The sequence below is a fragment of the Olea europaea genome, unplaced genomic scaffold (genome assembly GCF_002742605.1).
Source record: "Olea europaea var. sylvestris unplaced genomic scaffold, O_europaea_v1 scaffold199, whole genome shotgun sequence".
NCBI lineage: Eukaryota > Viridiplantae > Streptophyta > Magnoliopsida > Lamiales > Oleaceae > Olea > Olea europaea.
In genome coordinates, this window is record NW_019237766.1 from 35319 (window position 1) to 53902 (window position 18584).

At 31.0% G+C, this 18584-nt stretch overlaps 2 protein-coding genes across 2 annotated transcripts in view; both read left to right on the top strand.

The window, feature by feature from the left end:
- Positions 1–6258: 6258 nt before the first annotated feature.
- Positions 6259–7695, top strand: LOC111379463. The gene has a single exon (XM_023002835.1). The coding sequence runs from the start codon at positions 6259–6261 to the stop codon at positions 7693–7695; it is 1437 nt and encodes a 478-aa protein (XP_022858603.1).
- A 7282-nt stretch (positions 7696–14977) lies between these two features.
- The window catches only part of LOC111379454 (beta-glucuronosyltransferase GlcAT14A-like), a 6404-nt gene continuing 2797 nt past the window's right edge, over positions 14978–18584 (top strand). Inside the window, exons 1-3 of the mRNA XM_023002826.1 lie at positions 14978–15782; positions 16492–16567; positions 16693–16808. Of these exons, the coding sequence (XP_022858594.1) occupies positions 15179–15782; positions 16492–16567; positions 16693–16808 (796 nt within the window). The 5' untranslated portion in view covers positions 14978–15178. The remainder of the gene's footprint in view (positions 15783–16491; positions 16568–16692; positions 16809–18584) is intronic.

The window sequence follows — 18584 nt, forward strand, 5'->3', positions numbered from 1 at the left end:
TGCCCCAACTGCATGTGAAGAAATGAAAGAAGAAAACAAAATACCTTTTGACAAAGGTGTATGAAGGACAATAATACACATGTGAAGACATTGAAGATAAATAGAAATAATAGAAAAAGATGCTCTTTGGATAGAAAAATTGAACCAACATGTGAAGATGTAGGCTCAAAGAAGAAAATAGAGAGGCAAGAGTGTCTTTGCTAATGTAATCAATAGTGTAATAGAGTCTCAAAAACTTGTATAAATAGAAACATTACCATAGATTAAAATCATCTCATCTTATCTTGAATTCTCGAGTTGTAAGTAATAACCTATTCTCAGTTTGAAAAACCAGTTTTTCTGGAAATCCCTTTGTTCCAAATAGAAGTCTTGTATCAATCCTGATAGAAATAAAATTCCAATATTTTGATATCAATATGAATTTCTAAATCTTTTTCCCATAGATTCTTGAAAGATCTAATAGAAAGTTTCCTTCTTATTTTAGCAAAAAGAGAATTTTCTTTAACAGGAGTCTAGAATTTTATTCTTTAGAAGTTGATACAGTGCGAGCAAGTAGTTGAAATAGTAACAATTCCGTGAAGGCAGGAGGCCGTTGAAGGAAGCAGTTTACAAATTTAGAACTCAAAGGTCGCTCGGTTCTAAGAATACATGTCTAGATCAAACCTAAGGTAAAACTATTAAACTTTTGCTAAAATTAGAATGAATTTTTTTAAGATCTTAAAAGAATCGCAAGGATAATTGCATGATGATTATTTTGATAAATGTTAGGATATACAATTGAAGGATTAGATAATTTATTAGAAAGAATGTTAGAAGAAATAAAGAATATTATATCTCAATTAAAAAATATAAATTTACCATTTGAAGTATATAGTATTTTATCAAGAAAATATGATATGAAAGTTGCAGATTATTCTTATTTATTAGATCATAGAATGATTTTATATTCAAATATCCAAAATAGAGTAAATAGAAGATAAAATAATTAAAAGATTAGGACATATGTTGCAATATAGAGAGAATCATTTCATTAAGGATAGTATAAACTTTTCCACAAAAAGGAACAGTGATAGGTCAAATAGAAAAATCTCCCAAATTGACTACATAAGAGCTGTGATTCACTTACTAAAAGAGGCCCTGGCTAGAACACACAAAATGGACGGGTCCACACAATTTATTTATTTTTAATGTAGGTCGAACCCACCAACTTGCCTCTACATTTAGGTGCCTATAAGGCCCCTGTATGAATAGTGTCATGTACTCATAGCATTATTCGACTACACAATATTTGATTTGATTTGACAGTATATAAATATTTAGGATAATTCTGATGTATACAATACATTATATTCCCCTCACATAGAGGGATCCACGAATATTTTATTATATATGGGATCCTCCATGTGAGGGGAGTGTAATAATGTACCCATAGCACTTCCCAAATATTTACGGCTCAAACTTCCAAAATAGCTCATCTAAAACAATAATTTAAATACTAATCTATAATTTATAATTATATTAAAACATCACATTAATGGAGAATCATTTTTTGGGTAATTTTAACTCCATACAATTCAATTAGGCCCTATTTGATTGGGGTCATTTTCCATCTTTTTTGGCGTTTGATTGCATTTTTTTTTCATGGAATTCATTTCCATGTTTTCCTCACACGTGTGCATTTTTCTTGTTTTGGTAGAAAATCAATTATCACACCAAAATGGTGAGGTTTCAGTGAGAATTGGTTTTCTACCTTTTTTTTTTTTTTTGGCAGTGAGAACAAATTCTAGGAACAATTCTAAAAAGATGATATCCCTTAAATTAACAATTTTAATGTAAAAACAAAGCTAAACGAACACCAAAATGCAAATGATTTTCAAATCTTTTTTTTTTGGCAATAGAAACAAATTCTAGGACCAATTGTAGAAGTAAATATCCCTTAAATTTACAGTTTTCATGAAAAATAAAGTCAAACAAACACCAAAAGACATTTTTATTTCAACATTTTTCAAGTGAAAAATTATATCAATCAAATACAATAATTGACAATTCTCAATAAAATAAATTCTGGACAATTCAATTCCTTGAAATTCGTTTTCTTTCCATTTTCCCAAATTTCATCTTTGCAATCACACGGACATTTAGGGTGTGTTTGATTACATTTATTTTCTATGAAAAATATCAGTTTTCCACCCAAATTCCTACTTGAGGTGTTTGATTGCTAATTTTTTCTATGGAAAACATTTTTCAACTTTTGAAAATATGTCTAATTTTCCTTGTTTTTAAGGAAAACATTTTTCTTTTTGTGGAGGTGGTTTTTATTTTCCACAAAAGAAGGAAAATATTTTTTTTCTAGGTGATATTTTTCATGCTAATCAAACACACTTTTAATTTAATAATATCGTACCTTTTGTTTTTCAATATTTAATAAATACTACAAAATTATTGTCATTTATGAAATTTGTATTATTAATTCTCAATTAATTAACATTCATATTAGTTTAGATTCAATGAATTTTCACTTAATGAATCTTGAATTACATGAATCTAGAGTTATTTATTCACATTCAAGTATCTGAAAATTTTAAAAAGTGTTTAAATTTATGTATTAACAATTAATTTTTATGTATCAAATGTAATATAAAAAGATTGCTTATTTATAATATTTTATCATTACAACAAATTTTAATCATAAAAATTGAGTTTTAAGAGTACAATTTGAATACGATTTTATTTTCTTAAATTTCTATGGTAAATCTTATTTTCTTTTATTCGTCAGAGAATTATTAAATCCTCCAACAAATTGGTATCACATATTTCTTTTCCATCACTTTTATAGTATTTTAAAATAACGTGTATTGTATGTTTAACTTTGACTAATATATTAAAATATCATATCAATGAAGAATCATTTTTGGACGATTTTAACCCTCCTACAAAATTCATATATGCAATAAATACTACAAAATTGTTGTCATTTATGAAATTTGTGTTACTAATTCTCGTTTAATTAACATTCACATTAATCTAGATTAAATAAATTTTTATTTGATGAATCTTGAATTACATAATCTAGAGTATGTTATAGATGAATTTATTCATATTTATATATCTGAAAATTTTAATGAGTGTTTAAATTTATATATTAACAATTAATTTTTATTTATCAAATGTAATATAAAAAGATTGTTAATTTATCGTATTTCATCATTACAAAAAATTTGGATCATAGAAATTGAGTTTTGATAGTACAATTTGAGTGCAATTTTCTTCTTTTAGATTTCTATGCTAAATTTTTTTTTCTTTATTTCGTCTGAGGCTCATCAAATCTTCCAACAAATTGGTATCATAAATTACTTTTACATCACTTATAAAGTTTTTCAAAATAACGTACAATGTACGTTCAACTTTAACTAGTATTCTAAAAAGTCCATCTAAGCAATGTCAAGGAGATGTCTAAGCTCGAGACTCGAGCAAAATGCTACGATTTGACAATGAGCACCTAGTGGCGCTATATTAATTTCTTTTTTTTTCAAAATTTTAAATGATTTTATTAACAAAAATTACAATGAAAATATGTTAAAAATTTTCAAATAGGACTTAAAGGTGAAATTATGAAAAATATTACAACTTTTGCATTTCGAAATTTTGAAAATTATATAATTAACTAATTGTAAAAATTGTTAAGTAAATATAGTATTTTATAATTTTAGATGTTTGATATGTATTATTTTGATTATTAAACAATTTTGAAAATGATTAAAAATTTAAAATAGTATTAAAATATCTCTTCCCCTCACTCTCCTTTCCCAAATATGAACCTTGAGTCATCAAAGCCTTTGTGACTCAAAGTGTTTTTTTATGCCTAAGTCTCATCAGAATCGTAAAGCTAGAAACCTAACATCACGTCTAACTCTATTTTACGCTCTTTAGAATACTGGTAAATACAATATTTTATTCCCTTGTATTGATTAAAGGCTTGACCCAATTACGGACTTGATTTTTGTTTTTACTTTTGATTCTTGTAGAATAAATTTTTGAAGAAGTTATTTAAATTTTTGTTGGCAAACTAATTTTCAAAAGAGTTTTCTATTGCAGAAACACTTTTAGAGAAAGTTACAATAGATCAACTTCCTTAAGAAACTCTTATAATTAGAAGATATACTTTTATAAAATTTGTCATGGTATGGGGTTTATATTTTTTCCAGGTTTTTGGTTGGTTGAAATTTGATTTTTTTTATTTTAATTATTTTATGAAATAAAAATATAAATTTACGATTTTACCCTTATCTATTTTGTTAGAAAATGGTAATTTTTTTTTATTTTTACTTTGGCGGTCAACGGATGGCATCTTGAATGGAAACTGTCCAAAAGATCTCACTTGCAACGTTTGAAAATGTTGTGGGTGACAGCTGCAACAAATCAAAAGTTTGAGAAAAGTCTGCTAGTACTTCAAATATTTGAGATTTTCGCTGCAATCATTCTATAAAAAATTATCGAATCACGCAATATCAAGAAAAATTATTCTTGAAATACTACTCAAAAAAATAATAAAGAAGAGATTTTACCAATATTCTTCTTTGTTCACGTAGCAATTTTACATGATTAAATCGTTGGTTATAGTTGAATAAGAAGAGCAATTAATTGTGAACTTGCTATCCAAATTTCATGACAATCATGCCATGGAACATTGAGATATCAACATTCGATGACAATTGCACATTTCGGACAAAAAAAAAAAAGATTGTTGTTGTTTTTGGATTTCTCACTCGATTTGAGTTTCTACTCTATTTTCTTCACAATTGATCACATATATCTAATCGAGTTATCAACTAAAAGTCTCATTGGAACTCTTCTTATTCTTCCTTTTCTTTACCTTCATGCGCTAGGAATGAAAATATAACGTGCATACAGGGCCGACCCTTGGGCCAAGCCACCTAGGCCACCGCCTAGGGCCTCCAAATTTTGGCTTGGGCCTAGGGCCTCAAATTTCATATTAGATCCAATTCCCAAAATAAGAAAAATGGTTTGGGGCCTTTGGGCTTGGAGTCTTGGACCAATGGAATTAAATTTCTTTGGAGACTTGGAGTCTATAACATACACAATAAATCGCCCCAGCTGGTTTTATCTTTTAAATTCGACATTTTCAACTTCCTCTAATCCTCCGCTTCGGTGAATCCAGAATTTTCCAGGGCCTCCACTCCAAGCTTCCAGGTTCCAGACTTTCGGGCTTCCAGGGACTAGCGCCAACGGACGAAAATTTGAAATCTAATGCGAAAACCTCAATTTCTCTGCCTCTCGCAGACTCGCACGCCGGATTCATTTTTTATATCTTGTCAGGTCCTTTGTTTTGGTAAGTAAATTGGATGTCCAACTCGTATATCTGAATTTCTGATTATTAATCCTATGGGCTATGGTGGTAGTTTCAAGTTTATTCAAATCTCAAAATGGTGATTGGTGAAACCGTGAAAAAGGGATGAAAAATTGTTTTTTTTATTTGTTTTACTCTTAATAATTAGTGTAAAGAATTGTTTGACTCTTGGTTCAGTTGGTTAAACTCCTTAGTTTGAAATCAGTTTAATGAGTTAGAAAATCAGTTAGAGCCTCTTACATTCTAACATATTTTTTGGTAGTAGTTTTAACTAAATATTAGATATATTTTCTTGTATATCTCTAGGTTCCCATGTCTATAAATAGGAACAAGGCTGTTAACGTGAATGGATGAGCAAGAGGGGGATATTCTGTAGTGTGAGAAAGAAAGTAAGATTGAGAGAAAGTTCTCTGTATGCAATCTTTGTAACTTTCTGTGAGAATTTTCTGTGAGAAGTTTATGGTGTATTCTCGATTGAGTGGTAAGTAGTAATGTTTTGTGTAATAAGCACTATGTAATTTCTTCTCTTTTATGGCATATTGACTGGGGTAAATTCCCTGAAAGTGGTTGATGAAAATTGTTCAAAACATGATGTTCTTGTTGTTCAATAGTAAAGTATCTCAATCAAAATTATTATATAAGTTTGTGTTATTAGTAAATGCCATTCGCCATTCGGAATATTCTAAGTAAATACTGTTGGGGATATATGTATCATTTTCCACTTCGGAAAATATCTCTCAAAACAAGATTTTTTTAATTAGAACCTAACAAGGTGTTTTTAATTGATTCTTGCAGGTTGATTGTTAAACTCCTACATTTGGCATATTTGAGAATCTGGGATATTTTTAATTCAAACTTTGAATCAGGTTCTACCGTTATTTGCTTTAATTATGTCCATTAGAAAATTTGAATCTGGATATTCTAAAAGAAAACGACATAAAAAGGTTGAACAATTGATTAAATCTCAAGAGGGAGCCCTTGATAAATTTTTTAGTATTAGTACACAAAAACATAATGACGATGTAGTTCCCGAAGAAGAGTTTAATAATAATGATATTGGTGATAATACAACTGAAAAACATCATTGTTTGGTGAATAAAGAGATATCTATCGAGGATGATGTTATCGATGAAAGAAACATTAATGAAAAGATTAGTGAACCATTCTCCTTTGACATTAGTGATCTAGTGAATTGGGAAAATATGAATCAGAATTTAAGAGATTTAATCGTAATGAAAGGTCCAGTAAGAGATGATGATGTAATTTTTACAAAAGATGTAGCTAATCGACACTTCTCCTCTATTCATTACACTCGACGATTACGCAATGGAGAGAATCATGATAGAAAATGGTTGATATATTCAAAAAGTCTGGATAAAATATTTTGTTTGTGCTGTAAACTATTCAAGAATGATGGCGTTCAAACTCAATTGGCACATGATGGTGCAAATGATTGGAAAATAATTGGTGAAAAACTAAGAACACATGAAGTGAGTTATGACCATATCACTAACATGAGTAGATGGATCGAAATGGAAATAAGATTTCAAAAGAAACAAACAATTGATAAAAGTGTGCAGGAACAAATCAATAAGGATAGAGAACATTGGAGACAAGTATTATTGAGAATAATATCTGTGGTTAAAACTCTTGTAGAAAATAATTTAGCATTTCGTGGAGATAATGAGAAGATATACCAAGAAAATAATGGTATCTTCTTAAGCTTAATTCAAATGATTGCTGAGTTTGATCTTGTAATGCAAGAGCATATTCGTCGAATTCAAAATAAAGAAATTCATTATCATTATCTTGGACACAAAATTCAGAATGAGTTGATACTTATGCTAGCAGGTGAGATCAAGAAAATAATCATCGAGAAACTCAAAGAATCCAAGTACTTTTCTATGATACTTGATTGCAATCCAGATTTGAGTCACGAAGAACAAATGTCTAAAGTATTGAGGTGTGTTGATATTTCAGCAAATCCAGTGAAGGTAGAAGAATTTTTTTTAGGATTTTTAGTGGTGGATGATACATCTGGAAAGGGACTTTTTGATGAATTAGTGAATGCGTTGAATAATCTAGAACTTGATATCGATAATATAAGGGCTCAAGGATATGATAATGGTGCTAACATGAGAGGAAAACATAAAAGGGTACAGAATAGACTACTACAAGTAAATCCTGGAGCATTTTACACTCCTTGTGGATGTCATAGTCTCAATCTTGTACTTTGTGATATGGCTACTTGTTGTACAAAAGCTAAATCTTTCTTTGGACTAGTGCAACATATATACACTCTATTTTCATCATCTACTAAAAGATGAAATTTTTTTAAAGATAATGTAAATGGCCTTACTCTTAAGCCTTTGTCTCAAACACGTTGGGAAAGTCATATTGAAAGTATTAGAGCAATAAGATTTCAAACTCCACAAATAAGAAATGTTCTACTTGAATTGGCAAGAGTTGATGATCCTAAGACAAAAAGTGAGGCGGATTGTTTGGCAACATGTGAAATAGAGATTTTTGAATTCTTACTTGGGATAGTTATTTGGTATGAAGTGTTGAATAATGTTAATAGAGTAAGCAAACATTTGCAAACAGAGGACATCCATATTGATGTTCCTATAAACCATCTAAAATGGTTCATTTCATTTTTCAAAAGCTATAGAGAAACTAGGTTTGAATCGATCGTGATTGATGCTAAAGAGATTGCAAGTAAATTAGACATTGAACCGATATTTCGTGAAAAAAGAGTTATACGTAGAAAGAAGCAGTTTGATGAGATTTCTTGTGAAGAGATGAGATGACAGAAACAATCGAAAAATCTTTCAGGGTCAATTATTTCTTATATGTAGTAGATCAAGCTCTATCATCGTTTCAAAATAGATTTGAACAATATCAGGAATATGATGATATTTTTGGATTTTCATTTGATTTGAAAAAACTTAAATCCATTGATGATGCTACATTGAAGTGTCGTTGCATTAATCTTGAAAATTATTTGAAGCATAACACAGTATCTGATATCGATGGAATGTAATTATTTTTTGAGTTGAAAATTTTAAGGGAAGCAATATCCAGAGAAATTAATGGAGTAGCTGGTGTGTTAGATTACATCAAAAGAATGAATTGTTGTTTTGCAAGTGCTTGGGTCGCTTACAGGATATTATTGACTATCCCAGTCACTCTTGCGTCGGCTGAAAGAAGTTTTTCAAAATTAAAATTGATTAAGTCTTATCTTCGATCAACTATGTCACAAGAGAGGTTGAATGAATTAGTTATGATTTCTATTGAAAAAAAATGTTGGAAAAAGTTGATTTGAATTGTTTGATTACTAATTTTGCATCTCAAAACGTGAGAAGACTAAATATGATGCTAGCCTAATCTCTCGGATTGTAAGTGATATTTTATTTAGCAATTTCATCTTTTAGATTGTACAAAGTTTTCATTTGGGTAATTAGAACAAAACGTGCCTACCTTTCATGATTTTTGTGGAAAACGTCCATACCTTTCAATTTTTTGCGCATTTTATCCCTACCTTTACTTTTTCTTGTGCAAGACATCTTTTTCATCATTTTCTCAATAAAAAGCTATAAAATGATTAATATACCATTCTATTTAAATAAAAATAAATAAAGAACTAAATGCAATCGTAGTTCCAAATAAAAAAAAAAATAAATTCTCCACCTCCACCTCCTCTTTTGAACTTTTTTTTTAAATATTGGAACTATGATTGCAATTAGTTCTTTATTTTTTTTATTTAAATAGAAGGGTATATTAGTCATTTTAAAACCTTTTATTGAGAAAAATGGTGAAAAGGATGTCTTCCACAAGAAAAGGTAAATGTAGGGATGAAATGCGCCAAAAAAGGAAAGGTAGTGATGTTTTTCACAAAAATAATGAAAGGTAGAGACGTTTTGTGCTAATATATTTTTTTTATTTAAATATTGTTATACGTGTAGAAAAATAAAGTATGGGGCCTCAAGATTACCGACTCGCTTAGGGCCTCCGAATTGTGAGGACCCGTTCTGCGTGCGTATGATAATTTATTTCATAAAATTTATAGAACTTATTTGTTAACACGTGAGGGACAATAAAATTATGAGGTGACAAGATTTACCACTATAGTCCTTCCCTTCTCAACCATAGTTACCATTAAATCTTTTTAATTGAACCAATTTGTTGGCCTCGAGCCCTCGATCTGTGTTGGGTGGATACCCAACAAAATTTAATTGAGAAGAATCAAAGGAACAATAGAAGGAAAGTCTAGTCCAACATTTCATGCTTTTCAACTACAATGGTACTGGATCCTGGAACTTCATATACAAATGTAGGAATAGCTCCCTCCGGTGAGACTCAAGAAGGGTTTCTCTTTCATCCCTTGATGAGTTGATCTTTTTGTTTGCATGCTTTCAGTGGGCTTCCTTTGACAGATCTATACATAGGTGCAGAACAAAAGATTAGAAGAAGCTTTGGAAAAAAAAAATCGATCATTTTTAATAGGATACACAATAATTTGGAAAAGAATCTCTTAGGAACAACTTTGTATGCAAAGTCTAATTTTGATGACTAGACTAGATGTAAGGATAGCTAGTCCCATTAAGCGAGCTTGGTTTGGCTCATTGACCAATGGGGTAGGCACTACTCGATCTTGGGTTGGCTCACGAAGTCTATGAGTTGTAGGGGCCAAGCTAAGTTTGCCTCGTCTTATCGAGCTCTTGAGAAATGAGGCAAGTTGAGTTTACTGTTACCTTAATTAGAATTTCAAAATTTAGATCACATATGTGATTGTGATAATGCATTTTTTTTAGTGATGCTATTTAGTCCTACTAGAGTTAAAACCACAGTCTTGATGGCATTAATGTGGTATTAAATGATTGGTAGAATTAAATAAATCATTTAATTTTACCTTTTATTTATCCTATTATCTAGCGTCACTTAAATTGGGATTGTAACCCCACTCAGATTACATAGCATTATTATTTTTCTTTAGCCCCATCATGCATGTGTGACGGAAGTTTGGGTAGGTGTGAGAGTGTTTAGAGAAGAGGAATGGTGGATAGTCTCCTCTAGGATCGAGCCACCAATAAACATAGGAAAAATTGCAACCAAGGTATCAAACATTTCGTTTATTAGCATACTTTGTCCAAACCTTTCATTTGTACCATCAGAAATACCAAACCTTTAAAAAATTCGCAGGTCTAGTTCAAAATGACGATTTTCGTCTGTTTGACTACCAAAACTGTCAGTTGACCCCATAAATGACAATTTTAATTATTTTTCCCAAATACAGCAAGAACATTTTTGACATAATTAATTTCCTCTATTAAATTTAAAATTAAAAAAGCAATAAAGAAAATCACAACCCGCTATCCCAACTCCTTCTTCCCCAACCCCGTCTCCCCAAAACCAAACCTCATTCTTCCTCAAGATCGGCCGCAATGCTGGCTCAAAATCAAAGACCGCCACCACTTTAAACTAAGAATAATACCTCTACTGATCGTAGAAGGAAAGACCAGCGATGGTGGAGGTGGAAAGACAAGCACAACAACGCGTAGCATCTGGCAAAAACCTCTTCGATTCCGCCTTTTGTACAGCTTCATCAACCCTATCTGACAACAAAATTGGGTATAGCAAAACCTCTTTGATTTGATTTTCTTGTTCGATTGCTATATGATTTTAGGCCTGATTATTCTGAGAAAGTATTTCTGGTGGTGGTCTTGTCGCCATATATCAATTGAATTCAATTGGTGAAAATTTGATTGACTTGCACGTAAAAATTTAGAAAAATTGTGGAGGATTCCATCAAGGAATTGATGGAATAAAAGGGTGAACTTTCCGATATGGATGTGTTAGTGTTTGAGAAAATGGTTGGGGGTGGGAAAAGGAAAGTGGTCTTATCTGGCATTGGGAGTTATTTTCCCTTGCTTGAGGGAGCTGTTGGTTTTAGCTGGTGGTGATGCTTGGTTTTAAGGTAGCGTTGGGACCAACTTTAAGGTGGTGGTGCCAGATGTGGCTTCTGATGGAGGTGGTTTTGAGCTATTGTTTTTGTTTTGGGGTAAGGGGTTTGGGGAAGAAGGAGATGGGGTGGGGGGTTATGATTTTGCTTTTTGCCTTTTTAATTTTTAATTTAATAGGGAAAATGAGTTATGTCTAAAGTGCCATTGACTTATTTGGGGAAAATAATCAAATTTTTAATTTTTGGGGTCACTGACGGAAATCATGATTTTGGACTTGAGTTGCGAATTTTTTCAAGATTTGGTATCTTCGGTGGCACAAATGAAAGGTGGCCAAAGTCTGCTAATAAACAATACCTTGACTGTAATTTTCCCAATAAACATACGCTTAACTATAGAAAAAAATATTATTTAAGATCTGAAAAATTAAAATAAAATGTAGGACATTCTTTTCAATAAGTGAAGATTGCAACTAAATCCATTGTTGACAAGCCCATTCATTAGGTTAATTTAATCAATGGACATTGAACTTTGCCTATAGGTTACTAATTTCTCACCGAAATTTAAAAGATTACTCTTTGCTCAGTAAACTTTGCTATATGTTACTATTTGCTCACTAAAATTTAAAAGATTACTTACACTCACCCAAATTTGAACAAGTTACCCATCAATCACCTATATCATTTCTATAAGTGTTACCTATTGCAAAGTTTAATGAGCAACGAGTAAATTTATTCAAATTTTTATAACGAATGTATAACTTTTTAAATTTCAACGAGTAAGTATTAAGTAGTAAATTATAGCAAAGTTGAGTGAGTAATGAGTAACTTTTCAAAAATTAGTAAGCAAGTAATAACCTATAGTAAATTGAGTGATCAATTATTCTGTTTGTCATCCTTTAAAAATTTAAATTGTTTGTTACATGATCATTTTTCACCACATATTTACACAATAAAATATTTTGTACAAAAGTTAATAAAGTTTCCTTACTTTTTAACCACACATTCTTAAAAAAATACTATTTAATAACTCATTATTCCGAAATAAATTCTATCGAGCAGTCCCTAAATTATCTTCCCATTTATTCTTATAATAATTATTATTATCCCTATTATATAAAAAGGAGAATGTAAAGTTACTGTAGAAATCAATAATGATTTGTTCCATTTTGTCTCACTGTAGTATTTTTTTTAAGTGGGGGAGCAAAAACGACGTCGTTTGTCTTTACTTGATATATGTATTTTATTATGCAGTAAAAAAAAAGACAATATAAATTTACTGCAACACGCAACTTTCCATACCTCCCACCATTAACTTAAAATTTAAAGTAATATATAGATATATTTAATTTTTAAAATTAAATATTAATAAAAAGATTACTATAAAATTAAATATCATTTGGAATTATTAAAAAATAAAAATACTAATAATAAGACAAAAAATATTTCTAAAATGTAAAATGTTACTTGTAAGTAAAAAAAATTGAAGAGAAAAGAATTAAAAAGAATTTTAAATTGAAAAAAAAAATTATTTATAATGTAGACAACATAAATATAAATAAAAAAAATCTCTCCGTACACGGAGGCTTAAAGTCTCTGTGCATGGAGACAATGGAGATATATATATATACTTATTATTTTTTTTCAATTTAAATTTCTTTTTAATTCTTTTCTCTTCGTGATAAAACTTAATTTTTCAATTTTAACTAAATAATATTTATATATTCTTTATTTAATTTTCGTAACTTTCTTTTATTTTGTTTTTATTATATTATTTTGGAAATTATTTTAAAATTTCTTTTTTCTTTATATTATAGCTGTAGAAATCAACATTGACTTGTTCCATTTTGTCTTATTGTAGCTTTTTTTTTTCAAGTGAGGGGGAGCAAAAACGACGTCGTTTGTCTTTACTTAATATATATATTTTATTATACAGTAAAAAAAAAAGGCAATCTAAATTTATTACAACACACAACTTTCCAACTTTCTTTTATTTTGTTTTTATTATATTTTTTCTGGAAATTGTTTTATATTTTCTTTTTTCTTCATATTATAAATATTTTTTTCGATTTAAAATTCTTTTTAATTCTTTTCGTTTAAAACGTAATTTTTTCAATTTTAATTATATAATATTTATTTTTACTTTTAATTATTTCAATTTAATTTAAGAACTTTATAATAACTTTTTTTTTGTTTCTTTTTACTTTTGCCTATAATATTTTTTTGTTTTATTTGTTAAATCATTCAATTTCTTTTCTTTATCTGTTGGATTGGATGAAGTGAAGCAGTGTGTGACAATGGAGAAATAGTGCAGTCAAGGTGACCGTGCACGAAGTATCGTTTACAAATATGAATATATCAAATTCCTCACCGACCCAATTGGCCTTCATTTCTCTCCGCCACTAATTTTAACAAATAGTTATATAACCCTTGTTTGAACCCCATTTCTTTGTGAAGAATGAATTTTTGAATAGTGTATTGATAGAAAATGTGTGGTTAAAAAATAAGGAAAAGATTTGGATTTGCATGTAATATTATTTTATTGAAAAATGTGTGGTTGGAATAATGTCAAAACACTACTGAAAAATGAATTTTTCCAAAAGAATGGGGCTCAAACAAGGGCATAAACCAAAATCAAATATCATACAACGTAATGTAAAATACCAAAAAAACTACTCAAAGTTAGTAAATATCTCATATGATTCATAGTCATACGGCCCATGCCAGAAAATTCAAATACCATATTGCAATTTTTAATTTAGTAGGTTATAATCAAATAGCACATAGATTACAATTCTCAAAAGTTAGATAAAACACAAGTATTTTTTTTCAATTTCAAGTGTTAATTTCCGATCTTAGCCAAGATAACGTTCGTTGAATATTTTGAATTTTGATTTGATTGGGTCTTTCTCTCGTATTGACATTTTAAAAAAAAAATAAAAAATTATTAGTAGTTTTAAATCACAATGTCCCACCTTTTTTTTACGTCACTATCCATGTAGCTTAGAAGTGTTTGTAAAAACGAGTGATGTTGGATTTATCGTTTCCTCAAATTTATTTCAGATCATATGAAACTTTAGGAATAAGAATTAAGGATCTAAATCATGCGCAATAGGACAAAAAATTAAGGATCCAAATCACGCGCAATAGGGAAAACCTGTGATTGTTCTTGTATTATCATTAATTAATTTCTCCAAATAGTTTTCGTCGAAAAAATTTATTACACATTTCATTCAAGATGAGTAGATAATTATGCCAAAGCATTGATACTATTGGTAAAGTGGTAAACCTTTGGAAGTATGTGAGAAACAATGTTATCATATAGATGTATCGTGAAAATATTTATAAATTTACATGAAAATTCACGTGAGAAACAATTTTATCTTATAGATGGATCGTGAAAATATTTATAAATTAACATAATATTCATAGTAGTGTTGGTGCTAAAATCAAATTATTGTTCTGACTTTCGAGTTCCAACATCATGCACTCCGGTGGTTATTGTTCCATGGGTAAAGAGTTGCACCAGTATTGATAATTTTTGGATAATATAAATTCTACATATTTCAAACTAACAATAACATAATAAATACAATATTCGTGCAACGCGCCACGCAAACACTAGTTATTTTAATAATAGTTTAAGGGACAAATCATCTGTAGCCCATTTATCTACCCTGTTTCCATCTTCGGCCATCAATGGATTCCTGAATCTTGATTCGAATTAGCCGTTTGCAGTTCTCCGACAAGAATTCACAAAACAACATTAATCCTATTTCGACAAAATCAGAGCACTGTGAACCCGAGAAAAACATTCACAAGAAAGAAAAGTATCAGAGCTCCATCATATAATGATGCACCACCATCACCATCCACCGCCCATCACGACCACCACCGGCGCTGCCATTACTACCCCTTACATTCTATTAGCGACAACCCTTTTCTTCTTTCTCCTCGTACTCTCCTTCACTACTTCTCCTTCCCTTCCACATCTCCGCACCCAACCCCACGCATCCCTCTTCCCCCCCCACCACCGCTTCCTTTTCCACAACCCCAACACCACCCAAAACCGAAACACCCCTTCAGCTGCACCGCGGCTCCCTCCAACCCCTCCCTCCATAGCATACCTCTTATCAGGGTCCGCCAATGATTCGGATCGGATCATCCGACTCCTCTACTCTATCTACCATCCCAGGAACCACTACTTGCTCAACCTGGACCGGGCAGCTCCTCAGGCCGACCGTGATACCCTGGCCCTCAGAGTTCAATCAATACCCCTCTTCAGAGCTGCTCAGAATGTACAAGTAATTGGCAAGGCTGACTATGTGTTCCCTGTTGGTCCTTCATCTGTTTCCTCCACACTTCACGGCGCGTCCATTCTGCTCCGTGTTGCGGCAGATTGGGATTGGTTTATTAATCTCTCGGCAAATGATTACCCTCTTGTTACCCAAGATGGTATCTTCATATCTGTATTTTCTTATGCCTATTTTTGGAGATTTTTACATGTATCAGTTATTTGGATGCTGTGATTTCTATTACATTATTTCATAATGGTTTCTATAATTCTTTTTTCTGTGTGTTTGTTGAGTATTTAAAATGTGTTTGTGCGTGTATAAAAATGCGACTTTCTCTTCTGCGCATTTTTGATGTATATAGTTGGAGTTGGTTTATTGATGTCTTTGCTCCTTATCCCACTTCTTAGTCAAGATGGTAGCCTTATATATACGTTTATGCATATATTGTGCTTGAGGGGAGAAAGAGAGCAATCTGATTGGAAATTTGTCAATCTCATAATGTTTCTATATATTAAGTTGAGGTTTTTGACGAGTTTTCCATTGCTTGTTTCTCAAAAGAGCATCTTTTAACTCTTTATTCTATGTGTGTGTTTTAAGTTTATTCGAGCGTTTTTTCTTGATATCTGTGTTTTGTAAATGCTAGTTGTATATGCATTCTTGTTTTGGAATAGATTTAGCAATGTAGTTACTGTTGAAGCTCGAAATCCCAATTACACATTGCTGAGCACGATGCATATGTAGTTATTGATATGCTCTAGCATATGTGCACGTGTGAATGTTTGTTAGTACCTGTAATAAATAGATCGATAATAATTTTCCCGAATTAATATCATCGAGTATATTGACATGGGGATTTTGTTGCTTTTCAGATCTTTTACACATTTTGTCATATCTGCCCAAGGATCTTAATTTTGTGAATCACTCAAGCTATATTGGATGGAGAGAGTATGAACTTCCATTTTTTCTCATTTATATTCTCTTATATATGCTGATATGGAAAGAGCTAACGAGGAGCAATCTTGTCATGAACTTATGTAATAATATAAGTTTATTTTGTTTGTTGATTTTAGATCTCGGAAACTGAAACCAATAATAGTTGATCCAGCACTCTACCTTGCTGAAAATAGTGAGATGTTTTATGCAACTGAAAAGAGACAGCTGCCTGATGCTTTCCGGTTATTTACAGGTCAGTTCTACAGTACATTTATTTGTTTTCTTTAGGAATGCTAGTGGGCACTGGGCAGTTAAATATTTTGAAGCCTTATGGATGTATAAACCGAATTCATAGAAAGATAGGTGTTGCTCCAGGCTTCTCTTGGCGAAATAGCTGAAAGTGATATTAAACTGCCACAGCACTTTTATTGTTTTCTGAGAAAATTTAAGTACGAATACACTCTAAAAAATGTTAGGTAGTGTGATGGAAAACTGTCTTAGAGCGTATTTTTTAATTTATAGTGAAATCGTGGCATTATTTACTCTGTTTCGTGTTATTATCGCTCTCATGATACATGATTAGCAATTAATCCATACAGCTGTGAATGATGAATACAGAAAGACTGTTTGGCACACATAATTTCTTCAGATTCTGGGAAAATAACAAAGATAATAGCGTCTTTAATGCTAATGAACTCTGTGCCTGTTTGGAACTAAGTAATGTACATGACTCAACATTATGATGAACGAGATTTTCGTTTCTTTTTTTTCCATAATAGTTTTGAGTGCTATCTATTCCTCCCTACCAAACTTGCCATCAAAGTTTTTGACACAATAATGTATTCATTCAGAGTTGTTTAGTTAGAGAAATAATTATTCAACGTGAAGCTTCAACAGAGCTTGATTGAAGTCCTGAAATAACATGATTGATTAGTCAGGTTTTTGTTGGGAGGAAGAGCCTAGCAATTCCTTGGTTGTTAATTAGTATTCGTCTCCATCCTGATCATCATCTAGCCGCTAATCCGATACCCATCCTACTTCATATCGTGCCAAAATAGTATATTTCCATATGATCCATGCAATTTCTAGTAGTATACTAGACAAATTAGAGGTGTTGCCACAATAGACAATTTCTATATACTTGCTAGCTTTACCTTTTTTCCAAAAAAATAAAAAACGTGTATAAATACTTTAAATTTAACCGGAATGACCAGGAAAAATGCAGCAAGCTTAGTGCATTGGAAATATTTTGTTCAAAGCGTATTTCTAGTCAGACCTGCCCAACCCGACTATGAGAACTAAACCTGATAAAAGCATCCTTCTCTTTTTGGCATAGCATTCCACTAGCACAGAAGGGAATTTTCTCTACTGATATGATAAGGCATCGAATTAGACCATTGGGAATCTCCATAGGAACTAGTCTCTTAGATTTCACACTTGTCATTGAGTAAAGCCACAGGGCCATGGGACAGATGTAGATAAAAAATTGCCCTATATAAAATACTATATGGATGGTCATTACAAGCCCGTATATTTCTTCATTCCATTCATTTTCCATAACATCCATAGCAGAACCAATGAGGTTTACTGCTTTTACATTTAAGCAGGGCTTGATTTGTAGTTCTAGACATAGATAGATATATAATTAATAACAACATCCTGAAAGCGAAGATTGTAAAAGTATCGGTAGTTGTACGGCCAATCCACACAAATAATGTTAGAAAAATTGCACCGAAAGATCAAATATTCCGAGATGCGTTTTAGACAAGTGCATCTTTGAAGGTAGTCTCCTATGACAGTTGCAAAACTAGTAAACTCGCTAAGTTTTAGTATTTTGTGCTTATATTAGTTTTTCTTTTGTATCCTTGTTCTGTGTAATGGGAAAAAAGAAGAGTTGATCGAGTTTTGATACAAAAAGTTGTATGGTATTGATGAAGCCTTTAGCTGGGAGAGAAATATATATATATATATATATATATATATATATATATATATATATATATATATATATATCTGTTTATTTTTTTTT

What these genes read in the sequence shown, in the direction of transcription:
- LOC111379463 (XM_023002835.1), top strand. Translation starts at nt 6,259, where the DNA reads ATGTCCATTAGAAAATTTGAATCTGGATATTCTAAAAGAAAACGACAT.